The sequence below is a fragment of the Pyxicephalus adspersus genome, chromosome 3 (genome assembly GCF_032062135.1).
Source record: "Pyxicephalus adspersus chromosome 3, UCB_Pads_2.0, whole genome shotgun sequence".
NCBI lineage: Eukaryota > Metazoa > Chordata > Amphibia > Anura > Pyxicephalidae > Pyxicephalus > Pyxicephalus adspersus.
This window is the reverse complement of record NC_092860.1, coordinates 140,340,885-140,363,430: the sequence shown is the minus strand read 5'-3', so window position 1 is coordinate 140,363,430 and position 22,546 is coordinate 140,340,885. Positions and strand designations below refer to the sequence as shown.

Genomic DNA, 22,546 nt, shown 5'->3' with positions numbered 1-22,546 from the left:
TTCAATAGGAAAATACTGTTACATAAACTATTAAATAATTCAGGGTACAAAAGCTAACATAGGAAATACTTATACCAGACACAAAACTACAATTTTACAGGACCTATACAAGTTTCTATAGCGTCACCCAAGCCAAAAAGAAAGGGGTTGGCTGATTCATGCCACTTATTTCAGGGTTAATTCTGGAGATATCCCCCTGCTTAGGTTTCTAAATATCACCATTACCACAGTCTCACTCTATTGACTGCAATCTTGAATGAAAACAAAACTCCTCGTTTCTTTTTTTTTAACAAGATATCTTGTCTTCTCAGGACAGACTGTTGTATTAGGGCCATATAATTATAAGAATAAAGGAAAACATTTATTATTTCTGTCACACAGCAAGGAAATGCTAAACAGGAGAAGACAGATTGTGCAAAGGATTTATTACAAGGTTACATTATGAGTCAAAAATTCCTCCTCCGGCTATTCCAAAATTGCACTGCAAAATAATTAAACCTGAGCTTGACCACTTCCTAATTATGCATTCGTTTACAGTGAAGTCTCATCTTCAGTAAAAAATCTATTGCAGAATCTGTTGTGGTTGGAACACTGCAAGAATAAAGTGCTTGTTTATGTCTAGGGCTAATGTAAAAAGTACTTTTAGCTAACTAACCACTTGCTTCCCCTGAGCAGAACTTTCCTTGTCTCTTTTCTCAATGTGGGTTGTGGGCAACCACTTGGCTTTGGCTATGTACACAAGTGCAATGGTTCCCGTCCAATAATTGGCTCAGGGCTGATATTGGAACAAGAATCATGCGTGTGTACAGTGCTCGTCGTCCATCGTCCGAACAACCACCCTGACGGATCCACGGATGATAGCCGATGAACAACTGTAATGCAAGTGAAGGGGAGAGAGCGCAGCGAGGTGCCTCTCCATCGTTCACCCCCTTCCCTCTCCATAGAGCAGAGCGGTGCTGTTTGTACTGCGCTCGTTCATGCATCGCTCATGCAATTATTGCACATGTGTACGTAGCCTTTGGCCCCTAATAATGCAAGATTATTGGTCTGGCATTGTGTGGGATACCATCAGAGCTTGAGGTCACAGCCCAGATTGGCCTATGGAACGGACTGCAGAAGACTGCTTGCACAAAAAGGGAGCCAGAGATAAAAAAAAGATAAGATAAAATAGGATAAAAAATGTACTGTTACATGTGCATTTAACCCATGTATTGTAGGGCTAGTCTTATTACAAAGGAAATGTTTACTTCTATCAGCTTTAAAAAATCAATTTTGTAGGATATATTCCTGTGTTGTAATATTTACAGAGGTCTGCTTTAAAAAGAAAAATCAAATGTGTGGCAAAAAAGTATGTGGAGCCTGTTGTTCTAGGTATGTCAGTGTCTTTTTATACAGCTTGGTCTCCCTAAAACAATGTTTTGTGCTAAAGACAAGCTGAAACATTTACTTATACATATACCTAAATTGTTCTGTTATTGCTATTTTATTGAACATTTTTCATATCTCCTAACTTCTGGACATTTGTAAGGCTCAAAGTGGTCGGGCAAATGAGACACCACTGCCGCTTCCCTATTACAGCAGTGTTTCTTGACCTGTTAAACATGGGGGAACCCCAGTTAAACAGACCCGAGTGGCACAAATTTGAGAAACACTGTATTATGGGAACCGTATAAAATGAAAATAAAAAATGACTGATAAAACTAACAAGTTCAATCAATTACTTTTCAAAATAACACATGGAATAATTTAGAAGTTGGATGTAAACTTAATTTGAAATAACACCTATTAGTCAAGTATTATAAAGTATTATAAGGTTTGAGTATATATGCACTCAAAATGAGAGAGAACTGAGGAGGAAAGAGTGACAGAAGGACTGGAAGAAATATAGTCCCACCAAAGCTGTGACACTTGGAGGATATTCTATTTACATCTATATAAACGTCAAAAATTGTTAAACCTTAGGATACGTACACACGTCAGATGATTCTCGTCCGATAACACAGCTCAACAAAAAAAATGTTTTCCCTTGCCAAGGATTTTTTTAAATATTTAGTGTATTTCAGGTCTGCTGAATCAGAAATGACATCAGTTTCATTGAATTGGCTCTAGTTCTTGTGATACCGGAATCGGAATAGATGATTTTTACCAACAACAAATGTTTTCACATCATATTATTATCAATCTTTAAATACACCAATGTTTTCCATTTAATATATTAAATGTAGAATTATTTTCATGAAACTTTCATTTGCCTTCTTTTTATTCAAACATTTTCTTTTTTTTACAGAAATATGAGTTCTTCAAGAAGTTGTTTAAATGATGCTAATGTATTTTGCTACACTTGTGGTGAATATTCTTAACAAAAACAGAGGAAACATTACAGAATTTATGAAACAAGCATATCTTGTACATTTTGGTATTAAACTGGGGGACCAAGATAAGTATTGAGCTCCCCATTTGGTATGCAAAACTTGTGTAGAGTGTCTACGTCAGTGGAAAAATGGAAAACAGAAAAGTTTGAAACTTGGTGTACCTATGGTATGGCGAGATCCCAAAAATCATCATAATGATTGTTATTTTTGTGCTGTGAAAGTAAAAGGTTTTAATTGTTACAAGAAAAACAAGTGAGAGTATCCTGATTTGGAATCAGCAAGATGACCTGTGCCGCATGGTGCTGATGTTCCTATACCAGTGTTCAGTACATTCCCTGATATTCCTGTGTCTGACATGGAGGATATACAGGGTTTGGAGTGTAATCCAGGAGTTAGCAGTGGAAGTGAATATGAAGGAAGTGTTTCATCAAACCAGCAGTTCTCCCAAGAAGAGCTCAATGATTTAATACGTGACCTAAGTCTGTCAAAACAAGGATCTGAACTTTTAGCATCCAGGCTAAAGGAAAAGAACTGTCTAAAAACCGGAAGTTAAAATAATTGTTTAAAGGACAAGAGAGGTGATACTCCTACCATATTTCAGTGAAGATGGAGACTTTGTGTACTGTTGTAACATCCTTGGACTACTAGCCCATATGGGAGTACCAGAATACCAAACAGAAGACTGGCGGCTTTTCATAGACAGTTCCACTCCAAGTTTGAAATCTGGTCACAATATTAAAATATCAAATTGGTCACTCAACAAAACTTAAAGAAGAATATCAAAATATCAAAATAGTCTTACAAAAGCTTTGCTATCATGAACACCAATGTTTCATATGTGTTGATTTAAAAATTCCTCCTTGGACAGCAAAGTAGATACACCAAGTACCCATGTTTCATCTGTTTGTGGGATAGTGGAGCAAAGCAGGATCACTGGAAAAAAGTGACATGGCCTCCATGGGAAAACATGAAAAGAGGTGCAGCAAACATCATTACCGAGCCAATGGTTGACAATGAAAAAATCCTTCTCCCTCCACTACACATAAAGTTGGAATTAATGAAGCAATTTGTTAGAGCTCTGAACAAGGATGGTGATTGCTTCAAATACCCTTCCTGGATTGAGTACTGAAAAATTAAAAGCAGGAATCTTTGATGGACCCCAGATTCAGAAACTGATAAATGATTCAAATTTCACAGTTACATGACTGATACTGAAGCTTCTGCCAGGCACAGCTATGTCATGGTTGTCAAGAACTTCTTGTGTAACCATAAAGCACAAAATTATGAAGAACTGGTACAAAACCTGCTCCTAAACTTTAAAAAAAATGGTTGTTACTATGAGCATAAAGGTACACTATCTCCAAAGCCACTTGCAAAAATTTTCTGAAAATCTTAGCGATTTCAGTGAGGAACAAGGGAGACCTTCCATCAAGATATAAAGGTGATAGAAGAAAGGTATCAGGGCAGATGGGATAGACACATGAAGGCAGACTACCACTGGAACCTTCAACGTGATTGTCCTGATCATCAACATAAAAGAAATTCAGAGTTTTCCAATGAAAAACAGAGTTTTCCAAGGACTACTTTGTGATTAGTTCTGTAAATATACTGAATATAGAATATATTGACATTAAATATTTCAAAAATTTAATTTTGTATACGTAGGCATATCTAGTTTAATTTTGCTTAATTTTCATGTTTCATTATTTTTCTATGACGGCATTATTGAGGTCATTATTTCAAAAACTAGAGCCAATCCAGCAAAACCAATACCATGTTTAGAATCTGTGCATCAAACATAAATCTTAAAATACTTTAATCTGTTTGGCAAGAAGATTTTTGTTGACCAGCGTTATCGCTTTAGGGCTGGTATCGGATAAGAATCTGACGTGTGTACAGCGACTGTCCAACGTCCTTCATGGATCTGTCCTGGCGGATCCACGAACGACGAGCGACGAACGACTGCAATGTAAGTAAAGGAAGGAGAGCCCAGTGGGGTACTGATCTGTCGTTCTACCCCCTCCCCTCTCCATAGAGCAGAATGGTGCTGTTCATGCATCTTTCTGTCTTTTGTTGTTGGAAAGAATTGTCAAAGATCCTTTTCAACAACAAAAGTCCTACGTGTATACATAGCCTTTATTATTCTGTTTGTTCATATATATAAATATTTAATGCCATTGTTTTCTTAACAATTTTAATCTGTGTATATGTTTTGATAAAATACAACATAAAAAACAGAATTTATTTTTAACAATAGAGGCTGTTCCAGTGACTTCTAATACCATGATTAGGTACACTGTAGGGAAACACAGACAGAGGGCTCCCTCTAGTGGTAACACATGCTCCATTTCTAACCAATCATGGGAACAATTACTATTAGCTTGTATAAGAAATGTTATTTACATTTTACATTTACTGACAAAGAATAAAAATGCAGTGGTATATATAAAAATGACTTGCCTGCTGCAAGGAAAATGTGGTCTTTGGAAGATACAAACACAGATCTTGGATTTATTGTGATTACTTCTCGGTCTTTTCCTGGTATATACAAAAGAAAACATAAATAAAACAAAAAAAGTTGCAAACACCACCACCTCCAAAAAAAAAAAAAAAAAAAAGAAATGTATGTATATTTACCAGATTATATTAAATCACAATAAATGCAGTTGCTGCTTAAGTCTAAAGTGGCTTTGTACATTGTTTTTATATATTATGGATAAACTAATAGGGTATATAAATATATTGGTATAACAGGGCTAAAAAAAAAAAAAAACAATTACCGGTACCAACTGGAGGAACTTAACCCCTGTAAAATCAGAGATATGCTTACCATTCCACTGGGCAATGAGTTGAAATGTGAGTGATGGCTATTACGGGGTTCTCCTGCTGACCCCAATATCACTACAGGACATAATAGTGACATAGGGGTCAGTGGGGGAAACCACAGTATGCACCTCGGTATCCCCAAAAGTGTTTGACAGATTTTGATTTAAAGCAGCACTATACTGCTGACGCTGTTTTACCTGACACAGAACTGTAAACTTATTCAAAGAGTCTTTCACATAGTACAGCCAGGATATTTCTGCATACTATTTAAAAGTTATGCAACAAAGTTTGTTCCAAGACCTCTTCCTGTCTATGACCAGAGCTTTCACCCCTCCTGAAAGTTTTCTCCTCATTGTCCCTGGTGCGGCAGAGACCTGATTAATGGTCCTTACTCTTCCATTCTTCACACTCAGTGCAGGGGATCACAGGTACTGATACTAAGTGCAGGTAAAAATACATTTATTGATTTTCTAATGTATACATAACTAGATTTATTGGTGTTTTTATGCCTTATTGGAATTAAACCTAAACTCCAGACACAAGTAATCAGCTTCTATCAAGTTAGAATATCTGTCACTGATCAGAGAATCTTTTTATAGTTAGAACTTCTAATAATGATTTTCCGTCACTGCTCTCTGCATGCATACAGCAAGGTTACTGGTCGCCTGCACTCTTATAGTTCAATGCAAGCTGCCCTGGCATCCCCATTTCAGTGCTACCTGAAGTAGATAAGGGGTTTACCCAGTCTCTTCCCTCCTAGCATCATCCTGTTAATATTTACCCCTTTAAATGCTTTCCTATGCAGAAAAATACCACTACTTGTCTACCACAATAGTTCCAGCAACTACTCAGACACACCATTGATGCAGCCATGTGGCTCTATTGAGTTGTAGTCTGTCAAGGTGCATTTTTGTGTAAAAGATGATAAACAGGGTCTTTGGCATTCCCTCCGGATGGCTGCCACTACTGAGGCTTGCAATGAAATAAAAAAAGTCTACAGCAAGAAGTACCCAGCAAAAAGTTTGTTTCCACTACATTCAATTAGTTTGGATTGGCAAAGTCCTAAAAGAACAGCTTTTCAATAAATGCTAGTGAAATTACAACTAAAGAATACTGGTATGATTCTAAATTGATTCTGATTTCTGTATATTTGCAAATTCTATGTCTACATTATTACTCTTTCCTTGCAAAAAAAAAAAACTCACCTGGGACATTTTGCTTCTTTTCAAACTGCACTGAAAGCTTTGAAACACCCTGGATGTTCTACAACACAAAGAAAAGAGGGTAAGGTATTTACATCATATGATCAGACCATCTGTATGTTCTAATCAGGCTAATGTTTGTATGCACCATGACAAACTGCTACAATGAGGTAGATTGTCAATGTGAAGAGTAAAGCTATACTGTGCGTGATGAGCCTCTTGCTGTTATACTGTAGCAAAGTGTGAACATTTCATTTATGAGCTGTCATATCCCTCTTTATGAATGTGTTGTCACCTTTCCTCTGAACTGCCAGATTTGATTGGAAAACCTTCCACCTGAGAGAACTAGCATAGCAACAGATCTATAAGCCCACGTCACCCCCACCCAACCATCAGTACTTCTCACCTTAAAAACATGATATGTGGATCAAAATGTGAATTAATGACATCACACAGTGAAGAAAAAAAAACCCTAGCATGCCATCTTTACTTGATACAATGTAACTTTTTATTCTTGCTTCATTTTAATTTTGAATATAGCTTTATAATGTTTTAACATTTGATGCAGACACAAGCAACTAAAAAAGGTAATTGAGTTTTTAAAACTTGCCAAGTTTTAACCGCTTGATTCATGTTTGCCAACAAAGTAATTATTTCTGAAAGCTGGCAATTCTACTGTGAAAGTTTTACCTTTGTAAAGTTTTCAGATACTGTACCTCCTGCCAGACCAGATTTAGCTATTTTAAGCCTGTGGTAAAAAAGACCAGGTACAAGTAGACAATTGTATACTGGAGAATCCTGATAAATGAAACTGCTTCCTTGGTATACTGAATTTTGTGAAATAAATTAGAAAACACAATGGCTTTTCTTCTCCAATATCAGTAATAAAAAATAAATAAATACATTTTAAAAAAAAAGGTAATTAACTTACAGGGTGCTTTGCTGAGAGGCGGCCACTTACAGTTCCTGTTTGGTTCCATGTGGGAGAAACACAACCCTGCCAGACAGAACTGTATTGTTACTCAACAGAATATTTTTATCACTATACCGTCCAACAAGTACAGAAAATACAGGTTTTATTAATGTTGTGCCCTTTAATGCTTATTAGCAATAAGGAGCTAACAGCACATACACATTAAGCATAAAACATGACATGACCACCAGGAAATACTGAGAAGGGATGTGTAAAGTGTGCCAATAGGGGCATCTGTGTAGCCTGGTGATGCCATCGCTGGAAGAGGCCGCGGGCATGACTGGAGGTAAAACTTAAAACCTCCATGGCAATTTCACCCCGAGTGTTGCTCAGGGTTACCGCTTTTGGTACTGAAAAATAACCCTGAGCCACATTCAGGATTACTGCTAGGGAAGCTAACAAATAGCAAATGACTTTAAAGAGATTCAATCCAGGTTTCCTGGATCACAGTTGGAAGTCTTAGGAGAGCTATAATTAATCAGGCCCAAACAGCCACGTGCCCAGAACAGTGGAAATAGGAGCAATATAACAAAACAATAAGATATATCATCATCGCATTCATGTTACACATATATAAATTGGAGTTTGCATCCAGCTCTTCAATAGCTGCCAACTAAGCACAGATGAAGCAGAGACATAGGATTTCAAGACAGGTGTAACTAATAAAATTCCTGATAATTATGTCAGTGGCTGATTCATCCTCCGCTTGACTCTCGTTTGCCTGTCAGCTAAGAAAACTAATAAACAGTAAAAATTTGAGTCAATGGGAGCATGAAAAATTTAGAAAATATTTCAAAAGACGTGTAGTTGTAAAGAAACATAGTTTCAAAAAGCATATGTTGTAAATATATAGTGCAACAATTTTTTTCTTATACCGTGTTTCCCATGAGTGACTTTCAACAATAAATGTGTACTGTAGTCTTCTTCATGGAAAAATAAGACATCCCCTGAAAATAAGACCCAGGGCATATTTTGGCATTTCAAAAAATATAAGAGAGTGCCTTATAATCGAGGAAACAGGGTAGTACTCCATCAATGGGCCTGATTTAATAAAGCTCTCCAAGGCTGGAGACCATACGCTTTCATCAGTGAAGCTGGGTGATCCAGCAAACCTGGAATTAATTTCTTCAAACTTATTAGCTATTTGCTAGCGAATGTTTTGAATTCTGGACCAGATCCTTTCCATTTTTGCTGGATCACCCAGCTTCACGGATGAAAGTGTATCCTCCCCAGCCCTAAGGAGCTTTAATAAATCAGGCCCACTAATGACAGGAAGTTATATATTTCAGGATGTAGCAGTTCTGTAGCTCCCTCCTGTACAGCAGAATTGAGAGGTAAATGACTACCAAGTGCAGAGAGGGCAGGAAAGTCTTCCTATAACAAAGGTTATATCTGGAGCTATAAAATATACTGCTAAGTTTTCCTGTCTCATATGATTTGAAACAAAAATACATGTAGTCATGGTTTTAAATATCCTTTAAAACATTTTTTTAGTCCTATAAATCTAGTTTACAAAGTAATAAAAAACAGAAAACATACCACCAATAAGTAAAAACACAAAAATTCCATGGCAATCTACCTTGGTCATACAGGTTGAAAGTCCGTCAACAAATGTTGATTTTATCTTCTGTATCTTAAACAGAAAGTATAATTATATGATGTTTATTTTCAAATATCAATATATCCCATCACAAAATGAATACATTAGTTTATGCAGACCTATTTTTAGGAGATGCTTATCTGTCCAGCGATCCCGTGCTGTATGCCATCGCAGTATCAAACACTGTTTATTCTTACATTTGCAGCAGCAAAGAGAATTAGGAAATAGCAGCAGCCCCTGCTCCCCTTTAGCCGTGCAGCTTGATGTATTTTATTAGCATCCCCAGCACCCGCTTTGAGGCTGTACAGAGCTGAAGGGGATTTTAGAGGCAAATTTCTGGCAAGTTTCTGACTCAATCCTGCACTGCCATTTACTGTTGGGCTTTATAGCCTCTCTGCTGTCAGTCAGCAGTGCCTGTTGTAGTGTTTAGCTGGGCTAATCTGTGCCGGAGTGAGTTTTGTGTTATTTACTGTTGCTCACCCTGCCTGTTCCTGACTTATCGTTTGTACACAGCCTGGACCGACCTTTTGCCTGTGACCCCTTGAGTACTTCATCTGGTGGAAGGATTATCTGTGTATGACCTCTGGTACTGCTTTATCTGGGGGCTACTGGTCCTCTACCAGCTCCTCCCCAGACACCATTCGTGTGCGCAAGTCCTGGGGGCAATCATGTGCTGGGAAAAGCCACTGGTCACCCTAGAGCTTGCTGAAGAGTGCGTCGTTGGATTGAGGGACTAATGTCTGGCTACTCTGTTGCTGGACCAGGGCCTTACACCTATCTAAATACCTTATCTATGCAAAATACTATATATATTTTTTGTATTATTATTAATACATTTTATTTATAAAGCACCAACATATTACAAAGAGCTGTAAATGCATGACAAATATAAACAATGACAAAAAAGGAGGTAAGGACCTTTCCCAAAAGAGCTTACATATATGTATAATGAAAATATATTTTACACAGGTAGTCCCTGGGTTACATACTAAACTGTATATATACCGGGCCATGGCAAAATTTTATTCTGTTACTGGGCCCTGTTGTCAGAAAGGTTAGGGGACACTTCTGTAGATCCTTACCATCATCTTTGATTACATATGCTTAACCTAGCCATGATCCTGTCATTGCTTAGCCAGTCTGGGCGTTAGACAATAACGAATGTCATTGGTATTACTATACCATACAACAGCAAGAACAGTGATATCGGACTGATTGATATCGGCACCGGAGAGCAATGGGACTCAAACATACACAGTACTTCCTAACCTGATTTTTTGGGCTGCACTATACACTGATTTATTGTTTTGCATAAAAATAAAAACTTTGCTTTTCTCTACATAAGCCCGTCATTTATTCAAATACATCAGGTTTTGAAAAAGGCAACTTTCACAAGGGAATTTTCATAAACAACAGAAAATATGATAATGATTACCGCAGGCTCTGCTGTAGATGGAAAGTGGCACATGTTGGTCTGAGGAAGCTTGGTTTTGCACTGGAGATGCAAATTCAACTTTTCATAAAGTACCTACATTAAAAAAAATGGAAATGAGAGATGAACAATAATATAATTCAATGTAGGTTTCGATATACACATTTATCAGTGAAGCTGGGTGATCCAGCAAAAAAAGTCATTTGCTAGCAAATGTTTTGAATCCTGCACCAGATCTATTCCTGGTTTGGTGGATCACCCAGCTTAACTGATGAAAGTGTATCCTCTCAAGCCTTGGAGAGCTCTAATAAATCAGGCTCAGTGTTTCAATTGAGTTTGAAGCCAGGATTAAAATGGCAGCCCTGGAGTCGACACCTTTAAAACCAAATGGCATTAACCAAAGTTTTAGCCTCACTGGTTTACTGTAAACATGGAATTCATGGAAAACATGGAAAGCATATGCATGATTATAACATCTGCCCAAGAATTTGCAACTTCAGCCAGTCACTCAGCTGATAATACATGCATATTCAGTAGTGAATAAGGCTACTCATCTTCTAATCTGGTTTAGCATCTAAACTTCCTTGTTCAGCTTATATTCACAAGACGAAGTAATGTTTTAGTGAGGAGTACGAAAGCAGAGAGCTTCCAACAGGAATTATTTAATGTGTGTTAGGCTGTACAGTTTGGAATAAGTTTGTAAATCACAAGCTGTACGGAATTACCAATACTTTAGTGGAGAAAGAGAAAATGGCAAGCATGTACTATATATATGTCAACAGCCTACTAACTGTTTGGCTGGACTTTATCTTTACCTAGTAGATACAGCCAAGATACTTTTGAATGTTTTGGATTAAGTGGGAAAGAGTAAGAACCTTGTATTAATTTTAATGGTTTTCTGAGGCTTCCTTCAAAATATTTCACTTACTTAATGTCATGATTAAAATGGTTTAGGTAAGTAAAAGCAGTAAAAATTCAGAAGAGGTTCCAAGCTTTTCCCAATCAATGCAAGACTTAAAACATAGTTTTCCTAGACATACTCTTTGGGTTAGGTCTTTCACACTTTGGGGGATCAGAGTCCAAACAAATTTGTGACATTTAGAAACAAATCAGACAGTCTCTCAGAACCAGGCAGCGCGGTGGCTCAGAGGTTCGCACTCTGGGCTTTGCAACGTAGTGTCCCAGGTTTGAATCTCAGCCAGGACAATAACTGAGTTTGCCTGTGATTGCGTGGGTTTCCTCCCACACTCCAAAAACTGTCAGTTAGGTCAACTGGCTTTCCCTCTAAATTGAACAGAGACTGTTGTAATGATATGTGACTATGGTAGGTACATTGGATTGTGAGTCCTTTTAGGGACAGCTAGTGACATGACCTTGGACTGGACATGAATGGCTAGAATACTGGATAATAATAATAAAGTTTAGGTGGCAGATTTCCTATTTGTGACCCCAGCACCTGTAATCCTAGGCTGGCCTAATTATTCTAGACAGGCACACAACTAAGAAGATTCAGGTTTCATTCTGTCACGATTCTACTTTTTGATTATCTGCTTGTCATAATTTGACCTGCATACCTCCCTAAGTTCCTTACTGCTTGTTAGTCTAAACTTTTCTCCTGCAGCAAGGTGGGCCTCATGTTCCAGGTCTTTAAGATGCATCTACAAAACAGAAGATTAATTTGTAATAAAATAAGCATCCTATAATATTTTCTGTTCAGACAATATAAATTCTAACTGGCACCCCAATGCATGTCCACTGTATAAGCAGATGTGTTTTGTTTGTTTTTTTTTACTTCAACTGATCACTGACAATGGGTCATATTCTACTCCCACTTATAACTGATGCTGGAGCATTTTTTTTGGTCCTACTGCCCACAATATGTTCCTTCTTAAAGTCTAATAGACAGTTAATTGGCAACTTGTTTGAAAAAAATTAAGTAAAGGACTAAATGATGCTGAATGTCTACCAGAAAATGATTTGGTGTAAATCTGTAAAGGGTGGGAGCCTGTACAACTGCAAGACTGAAGATAAGGCCATTGCTACTATGATATTCATTTTAGAAGCAGCAATCAAAAATTTTTTATACAGCGGTCTACATTGTACAGAGTACTGTACAGGAGGCATATAGTCCAACGAAGGTCACTTCAAGTTAACAACAAGAACAATTAAATAAGTAGAGTTTAGCAGTATCAGCAATAAAGCATGTTTGCTCCCAACAATTCTAGTGTTGGCTGCTTCCCACACCTCTTAAATTGTAAGCTCTTCGGGGCAGGGTCCTTTCCTCCTGTGTCACTGTCTGAACCCATCTGTCATTTTCAACCCCTATTTAATGTACTGCACTCCGTAATATGTTGGCACTATATAAATACTGTTTGATAATAAGAAAAACTAATTAGTATAACTGACTGACGTAGGGTATATAAATTCCTCTAGGCAGGGACTGATGTCAGTGATGTAAGTTTACTCTATAAAGCAGGGTGTAATATGTCATTAAATTGGCTCTACTTAAACTGAGATTCCAGCCAAAGATTTGTGTTCAGTTTGAATATAGTAAGGATATAGCAGAATCCATTTTACTGACATTTATTGGTCCAGAATATGAAGTGAGAAGAGGAAACAATATATTCATGATAGATATGATTTTGTGATGTTAGTCTTACAGACAATATAAATATGAACATTTCTCAAGCTAACATCACGAGGTATATAATTAATTTGTAATTTAAACTTACATGAAACTTCAGGTTGAACAACTCTTCAAAAAAAAAAAAGCTCTTCAATTCTATGCAGCGTAATGTATTTAACCTCCTCACCTGAAGTTTATGCTGCAGGCTCTCCATCAGATAATAAAGTATATTCAACTTCTTACACATAGTTTGTTGCTGTAAAACACAAGACATAAATATCCAAGCCATAGAATTTCAACATAATAAATTATTTGCTTTGTTCTTTATGGTAAAGATAATTTATTTTTGTATGTATTTGTTATAAAAGCTGAGATCCCAAGTGTCAATGAAACATGTGTTATACTATATGAATGTCATGGTCTACTTCTTTTATCTTTGACTGTCCTTTCATTTTATCTAAAAAGCCAATTTTTCATAATGACCACTGTGCTGGTGCTTTTTATTTTATTTATTTTATAGTGGATCTTTTACTTAGGGAGAGAGAAGATGCTCTTGCAAAGAATTGGAGTATCTTTTCACAAGAATTCGCATTCATATAGAACGGTCCTGAAAAACAAAGTAGTGTCATGCCCAGCCATTTTAAAGATAGGGGGAGGTAAGTATAATGACCCTTTGTATGTTAGCAGGTTAATTTTAGACCTAGTAATAATAGGTGATATGGGAAGGGGTAGGGAGCCCAAAGCAGACCTAACATATTCTGTGGCAAGTCTGCTATAACTTGACCTCCAAATAATCCACAACATACATGTCAGCTATAAATATAGCATGGATGGACAGTAAGATGTTAAGTCAACTAGTAATAAGGAGCAATGAATAAAAGTAATAATGGGGTATATCTGCATTTATGGGTGTTTTTTCAGTTCCAGATATACCATGACTACAATATAAACTAATGTAAAAATGTTTACACTTACACAAGTTCTTTAACTTGTTAGGAAGAGCAAAGAACAAATAATATTCAAAAAGCTACAGCAGCACCTTGTAAATATTAAAACTGTATGTGATAATTTGTCTTATGTTGTTTGCGAATATCAACATGGAAGTGTAAAGGATCCTATACATCCTCCGTTCCTGTGAAGTTAGTACCAACTCTACTCAGCAGCAAAGATGTCTGTGGTTTGGTGATACACATGCCCAGGTACATTAGGTGCAAGTCTATTCCCTATATCTCAGATACACAGTGCTCACTAGATTAAAAAACGCCCGGGGAAGTGAAAGGAACATCACTCTAGAATTCAGAACTCCCTAGCGGCATCTCATATTCGCAAGTGTTCTCTCTTTCATTGCTTCCTCTTTGCCAATTTTGAAGCACTTTAATCAGCAAGGGGGGCAACACAACAGGAACTAGTGTTTTCTTCGGAATAATCATTGCTGGCAATGTGTCATTATTGATAAGATTGTATGTATGAGATGGCCCTCCAGTGCAGGCTTGAAGTTGCCCTTTCTAGGCATTACTAGTAACATTTGTATACTAGTAGAATAAAAAAAAAAAAATTTTTTGTATGCCAGTAAAAATACTGTATGTGATGTGCACAACTATCATCTAAACAAAAGGTGAACACATTTTTGAAATATTTAGGAATCAATCAGGACTGTCTAGGCAGGAATCCCTCATATTAATCCAGAAAGCACAGGCTTCCAATGAAAGGCATAAAATGCATTTTAGTATCAATATTCTGGGTCCTATAATGTGTTTATTGTTGCTATGCTATAATCACATCCCCTTGTTCTAAAGCTGCAAGATCTTAAGAACAGTGCTCATTCACAGATAGAGGAGTATTGAATTATAACCCATGATAGACACTGATACATTATGAAGAAAATTTATACCACAGACTCATCAGTTTTTCACCTGAATATTTCCACACAGATGTATCAGTGCAAATATTAAGATATTCTATGACAGTGGGACCTGTACCATAGATCATATACATGCTATGAAGTCTAAATGCCTGGACCCTTAGACCTCCAGATCTTGGGGTCCAGGTCAGGATTCATAAAGCACTAAACTGTTTTTGTATGATCAACACTTACGGTATGTTTTCATACTAAGCTATGATACAAGATCACCAACATGCAATTAAATAAATATTAAAACAACTTGTCAAATATGTAGATCTTTCATTACTTATTATTGTATCATTACTATTCTTAATTGACTCCGATCGGGCCAACCCAACCAAACATTCATAAATTCAAGACAATATGGAAATACAAGGAGTTCAGTGCTTAGAGACACGGCCAAGGTAAGGAAGGCTGGAACCCGACCACCACTGAACATGAAACATCATATGAAAATTCAAGACTGGGCCAAGAAATATCTCAGGACAAAAGTTTTATGGACTGATGAGATGAGAGTGACTCTTTATGGACCAGATGGATGGGCCCATGGCTGGATCAGTAACGGCCACAGAGCTCAACTTCAACTCCAGCAGGGTGGAGGTGGAGTAATTTTTTGGGCTAGCATTATTAAAGAGGACCTAGTTGGACCTTTTTGGGTTGAATGTTGTCATTATTACTAGGATTATTAAGGTAGATAAATATTTTCATTTTTTTTCATTACTGGTATTATCCTTGTTAAGCCTGGGGATACTACTTATAACTAATGTGAAAATCTACCTTGCCCATAGTAATCTTTCCCTACTGCTCCCAACTGTTGTTGCATCAGCTGCAAGTCACTCATATCGTAACACGATAATTACTGGGCACCGATGAGAGCATATTTGGTACAGTCCAATTGCATAGTGTTAAAAAGGAAACTTATTGATACGGAAAATTCTAAATACTGGTTGTTAGGAAAAGGTTGGCGAAAGTTAATTGCACTTTCACTTTTTTTTTTTTTAACCAAGAAGGTACTTCAATGTTATTCTTTTTAATTAAAATAAGACCCTTTTTTTAAATGAGCAAACATTGAAAAATTGACAATTAGAATGTTGTTCAGATTATTATATAAGTTTAAGTAGAACTCCAGGACAGCTGGCTACAACTTAGTGACAACTTTGTAGTAGTGAGGAGTATGGAAGTTAAAATAAAAACATAAAATGAGAGTAATAAGAATACCTAATGTCTAAAGACTTGTGGTTATGTAGCAAGCAAACTTTGATGGAACTCTGTGATTACTTCATTACTGTAGGAGGAAAATGATTGATTTATAATGAATGATGACCCTGTGAACTCCCAGAACCTGCAATCATTGTAACATGGGGGCCAGATAAATTACTGCCAAGGGACTACTTTTTTCTAATAAAAAGTATCTACAGCATATACATAAATTCTCCATATAGTTTTCTAGCTGTATTTTTACAAATGGAGGAAAGTTTTTTTTTTTTTTTTATTAAAGAGGCTATGCTTGTTTCAACCATGGGGGCTCTCCAAAATTTCATTTCAAGATATAAACTGCTGTTTTTACAGGTATATTTCCAACACCTGGTTAACAGCACATCTTGCAATCCCAATGTATATAGCGGCCACTTGCAAATAAAGTAAAATAGGTTTAATATATATATATATATATATATATATATATTTTTTTTTAATATAAAGTCATTGTACATTAGATCTAGACACTAAATTCAAGATTTAAAAGTTCATTGCACCATTTTTCCAGCTGATGATGTTCCTGAAGACTTGAAAAACAAATCGCAAGAAGTCTTTTGCATTGAAGCAAATCACTGTTTTTTTATTTTGAAGCAGAATTGGAAGCAATTTTCTATGAAATGAAAACACAATCAAACATGGTTCTGTGAGACACGCATCATTTGATAAAGCAGCAAATTATGTATATCTATGCACTCTTGTAACTGCAAAATTACAAATCTATCATAACATAAGAATATGTAAACTCCTTAGATAAATAGCTGCAAACTCCCCCACAGTTTCAGAATGGCTTGCCTGGGTGAAAGAAAGCACATATGGAAATAATTGTGGCTATTAGCCCTTTTATCAAAAGCATCCAAGCATCATGGCTATGGTTTAAAACAACAAATAAAAAAAATTGATAGAGAATTAGGTATGCATTCGGATATGGCTCTTCTCTCCAGCAGCTCTGGATCCACATGGAAGCAAACAGAACCCATCTCACCCCAATGGTTTGTACTATGTAGGTTACACTACAAACTCTACCAAGGAAAATACTGGTTGAGGAATGGCAGCCTATGCCAGTTGTTTAAAAAGCAACACCATATTTCTACAAACCTTGCTGTGATCATGCTTCATAAACAGGCAATTGATGGACCCCATGGCTATGTACACACATGCAATAATTGTCGTTGGAAAGGATCTTTCACGATCCCTTCGAACGACTAGCACTGCACGATGCATGAACGAGCTCTGTACATACAGCACCGTTCTGCTCAATGAAGAGGGGAGGAGGAGAACAACGGAGCGGCACCCTGCTGCGCACTCCACCTTCACTTGCATTATGATCGTTGGTTGTCTGACAAGACGGTTTTTCAGATGAAAGCACTGTGCACATGCAAGATTCTCATCTGATATCAGGCCTGAGCCAATTATTGGACGAGAACTATTGCACATGTGTACGTAGGCTAATACTGTGTGCTCTGGCCACTGAAATTGTTTAGATTTCAGGTAGTGGTATCATGAGTTTAATTTGTTACAATGATCTGTTTATTTGGTTTGAACTTGGAATATGCTTACACCCAACCTACTGAGGAATACCAGATTTGGAATACCAAATTTTACCAGCAACTCTGAATACAATAAACAGTCACAAAACCTTTTAAACATAGCAGGCCCATGAAAAAAAAATTTATTTTAGTCTGTTATTTTTAGTCTGTTTACCTCATGAAATCATTTTTTGACTGGTCTGTTCTCCATGAAGCCTCATCTCCTACATTCAGATATAAGTAGGTATCTTCTATCTCACTGTCAGCAGTTTCTTTTGGGTTAGCAGATGCAAGCTCATTCTCCTTTTTGAGTAATATTAAAATTCCATTCAACAATGCAGTTGGGTCCTATGAATAATTTTAAACATACTGCATTAGAATGTCATGTTCATAACTTAAAATGAATGTTCATAATTAAAATCTGAATGACCAATTTTCTATACAAACTGAAACTATGCATTAGCTAGGTCACTGGCCCATTGTTTCTCTGTATATTCTTAAAGACAATTCACAAGAAGATACATAATATAATATAAAAGACTGGGAATTAAACCTTTCCTTCTTTATCAAAAAAAGAAACATTCCTGAAAAGAATGCCAAGGGAGTTATTGCGCATCTGTTTCTGAAAATGTTTGCTGCTTGGTTGTGTCTCTAACTTGTAAAAGAGTACAGGTAGTCTCTGGGTTACATACAAGATAGAGACTGTAGGTTCGTTCTTAAGTTGAATTTGTATGTAAGTCTGACTTTTTAACCTATCCCAGTCTTTCACATACAGGTAGTCCCTGGGTTACATACGATAGGGACTGTAGGTTTGTTCTTATATTGAATTTGTCAAAATTTCTTATGTTTAATTTTTCAACTTCAACAGCAAGTCGAAACAGGTACATTCTTTTAAAAAATGCAATTAGGACATATGCTTGACTTAACATATTATTAGGCAGCGTGGCGTCAGATACTGTATAAAATCCTCACAAACAAAGCAAAAAAAATCTTTATGAAGCCCAGACTTTCATTAACTTTTGGAGCAACCTGTGCTTTGATATGCAAAAAGAAACAAATGCAGAGTTTGTCTTAATCATTAAAGAGTTACAAGAGGCTGCAGAAAGAGCTCAGTCCTTAAGATCACCCACAACCTCAGCTGTGTTTAGCAAAAGATTTCTTCTGCAAGTCATGCAAACCGCCCCCCTCCCTTCTTCAAGCATCCGTTCTGCACAGAAGCAAACAGGGAAGCTCTGTTTGTATCTAGGAGGCGTCCCTATGTCGGATGTCCTTAACCCGGGGACTACCTGTATGTAAAAAGGAAAAGAAAAATCGGAAATCTTTTGGGTTAGTAACTCGAAATACTAAAGGGTAACAAATGGATAGTAAGTTCTTTCTATCCTACTGCAAACTTTACTTCTAAAATGGATAACGCACACATTTCTTTCTCTCCCTGCACTTACAAGAACAAATTTATTTTGGGTCCAGCTGATCTGAATTTTGGAAAATATGTTAAAGCTGGTTTCCAAAGTAAATGTAAGTATGTCAGGACTCCTGTTGCTATTTATTGATCGACTGTCTGAGACAGGGATAGTTTGACGTTTAGGCTCTAATGTGATAAGAGGTTCAGGGTTGTGGCACATAAATAAATATACCTGTATCACAAATTTTTAAAAAATAATGTTGCCAGGTAAATATTATGCTATCTACCAGTAAGGTTTTTTTTTTGGAGTACAGAAGTGTTTTACTGTTATTTGAGTTAACTTTCCTATTATCACCTCTGTGATCATCTATTCTTGACTTTTTTCAGCTAGTTTGGCATCTCTGCCTAAACCTGTCTGCCATGGGTAACCCTAACAGGCGCTAGATATTCAGGTAGCATAGCTTTAGGGTTTCCTAATGCATGAAATCGTCCTTGCCCCTGTAAGCTGAGGGCTTCTCAGTAAACTTGGCATCAATGGAGTGCCAGAAGCTTAGGGCAAACTAAGATGAAGGAAATATTTATTGGCAGAGATATATAGTGATGACTTAGGAGTCTGGTCCTAACATATATTCCAGTAGGAAAAATGTGTGCCCCCAGCATGAGAAAACATTGTTGCTTGAAGGCGATAAGAACCAAAAGCTTTATATAGGGAAGCCTTAATGTCCAGCATTTTAGCTGAAGGGCCTACTTATATGTACTGTAAAAAGGTCATGTAAAAAATTACTCCTGGAGACTTTACCGGGCCGCTGCAGCTAAAATGTAATGCTACATTCATCAATACCATGCACACAATGATCTGAGGGTCACTGCCAGCATTAAGGAAACAATCAAACATTCTTAGACAAAGTAAAATACAGCCAAAATGTGGTCTAAGATGGGATTCACCAACAAAAACATACTTTTTGAAAAATGTCTCTATATACTATCCTTAAAGGTCCTTAAAACCAAAAGCAAATTCCAGCGTTATGAGCTTTACACTGTCAAGGTGAGAAACAGCTGGATCCAAACTATGAACAAACAACTTTTTAAAAAAATCCTTTACTAAGTGGCCACATAGACAGCAACCAACTAGACTGAGAAAAAAGGGCATTTTGCGACCAGCATAAAACAATACCAGGAGCTGCAGAAACAAAGGGAAGGTATTTGCAGCTTTAGGGATCTTATAAAAGGCAAGTCCAGAAGCAGCTGTAAGGTGGTGCAAGCTGCATCAATATTAGCAAAAATGGTCCCTAATATTTTCCCAAAGACTACAAAATGACTTGAGTTATTCAAAATATGGCAACCAATGGTTTAGAAGCTACTAAGGCCTTAGGCAACTTGGATATAGAATCTTAATGAAAGGGTGCAATATTGTGCATGTGGCCTCAGAGATCAGAGATGATAAATGACTGCCATGCCATTTGGGCCATGAAGTCATGCATGACTATAGTAAAAAGCTTAGCCAAGAGGCAGAGGGTCCAGCCATATGTGGTAGAGTCACCGAGTACTCCAATGAGGGAAGATACTCTAAAATCATGGCAGCATGATTTACAGCTAAACTTGTCTAGTTAAGGGGGTGCACAAGTTGTCCACAGTTGGTGAATCTTGGAAATGTGACACTCATCGACTAATAAAAATGAGGAAGCTCTCAGTGCATGGTCTGGAGGGCTTAGAAAATGAGTATTTAAAGACCTGAACAGTGGTTATAGCAGCAATGCTGACAGCCCTGGACCTGGAAAGCACTGTACAGCACAGGTTCCCAACCCCCGGTTCACAGGACCACTAGGCTGTCTGACAGGTTGACCGCAGCCTGACTAGTTCCCCCCCCAGCAGGGTTAGGAGAAGGACCCTGTTTGGGGGGGGGGGTGCACTGGCCAGGGCCGCGGACTACTTCTCCCAGAGACACAGCAGGCTCAGGGCGGTGGACGGGTCCCAGCATCATGACGTCACTATGGGGGAAGTTGAGTGACCCTTTAATTGACACACGGCTCCCCGCGCATGTGCGGCCCAGAGTACCTGCATTTAGGGGTTCGCAACCTGCAAAAGGTTGGGTAGCACTGCTCTTGAGCTTAATTAACCACAACTAGTCTGGAAAATTATCATTTGAATCTCATTGTTCAAGGATCGCTTCTACAGTTATTCACAATGTCAAGTCAAGCAGGGCATGGTATGGTCCAAAACCCAAGTTGGGAATAATCATGCTGAACAGCTGCAAATGTAACATATCAGCAGTATGAGTTGAAAAAACAATTACTAAAAAAAAGTATTGTCTTTAAAACAGAAGAGCTAAAAACAGTAAGTCCATACTCATAGAACACTAACAGAAAACAGAAAGCTGGTAGTAGACAGGGTTATACCCCAGGCTGACCTTTGGTCTAAACCACATTAATGTGAAAAAATAACCTGTTCGTACTTAGCAATGGTAATAATGTGTGTGTGTTTTATGTTGCACTATACTTTGTTTTATTGTGACTGAACGTGTTCTTCATTTTATGACAAAGATGTTAAAAGGTATATTATAGAGGCTGAAGAAATGGAATGAGATTTTCTAATGTTTCTCTAGCACAGGAAGTGAGTTGGAATTTTTATGGCTGGGACACAGGGTAATACCAGAGATGACCCTGCCCTACTCTAACTAAAAGTACAAAAAACTTGTTTAATGGATTATCTCATTAAAGAATGTCTAGTTTGCTGTAAAAGCTTAGTTTCAATTATGAAAGGGAAAGAACACTGACCTTAGAGACACTAAGCTGTGAAGATCCATTGTGGAACGTCATTGTTAATACCAGGGCTTTAGCTTCTCTGGTTTCCTCAAGTAATTTAAAGTGCTCCTCCTGGCTCAGGGATTCAATGTTATATAGCTTCATATCCCCTTTAATGACTGTATCCCTCTTTTCTAAGGACATCCTCATGACTTTGTGTTTTGTAGAACCTATTCCTGGCTGACTTCCTAATTTATCAGTGGTATGTGGTACACATTTTGAGTTCTCATTTCTAACAGTATTTAATCCAGTTGTAGCTCCCTGGACATTTCCTTTTTCCTGCTCTGAAATGAAGGAGACTTTCATAGACGGTTGGATGCCAGTCAGAACAAGCCTTCTTCTGGGTAATACACTTGGAGACATATGAGAAGAAATAATTGCAGATTTCCTTGCAATTCCAGTAACTGCAGGCTGCAAAAACATAAATAAGGGGTACATTTATATTGAATTCTCATTGAAATTTACAAGTTCACTTAAGAATGGGTTTAAGAATGGGTTTGAAAAGTAGTGAAGTAGTGAAAATGTTCTTGAGGAGCAAGTGTTTTGTGAAGTTGGGTGAATATACTTTAAAGTTGAGCAAATTTTCTTGGAAGTGTGGTGAATGCTTTTTTGATGTTAGACAAACC

The 22,546-nt window shown here is 37.3% G+C and overlaps 1 protein-coding gene across 1 annotated transcript in view; it reads right to left on the bottom strand.

Moving 5' to 3' along the window:
- POLN (DNA polymerase nu) overlaps window positions 1-22,045 on the bottom strand; it is a 55,203-nt gene extending 33,158 nt beyond the window's left edge. The window contains exons 1-9 of the mRNA XM_072406892.1: window positions 21,894-22,045; window positions 17,946-18,065; window positions 13,219-13,287; window positions 11,980-12,063; window positions 10,409-10,501; window positions 8,953-9,006; window positions 7,332-7,397; window positions 6,404-6,461; window positions 4,833-4,910 (exon numbers count right to left, since the gene is read on the bottom strand). Of these exons, the coding sequence (XP_072262993.1) occupies window positions 4,833-4,910; window positions 6,404-6,461; window positions 7,332-7,397; window positions 8,953-9,006; window positions 10,409-10,501; window positions 11,980-12,063; window positions 13,219-13,287; window positions 17,946-18,065; window positions 21,894-22,025 (754 nt within the window). The 5' untranslated portion in view covers window positions 22,026-22,045. The remainder of the gene's footprint in view (window positions 1-4,832; window positions 4,911-6,403; window positions 6,462-7,331; window positions 7,398-8,952; window positions 9,007-10,408; window positions 10,502-11,979; window positions 12,064-13,218; window positions 13,288-17,945; window positions 18,066-21,893) is intronic.
- Window positions 22,046-22,546: the final 501 nt, after the last annotated feature.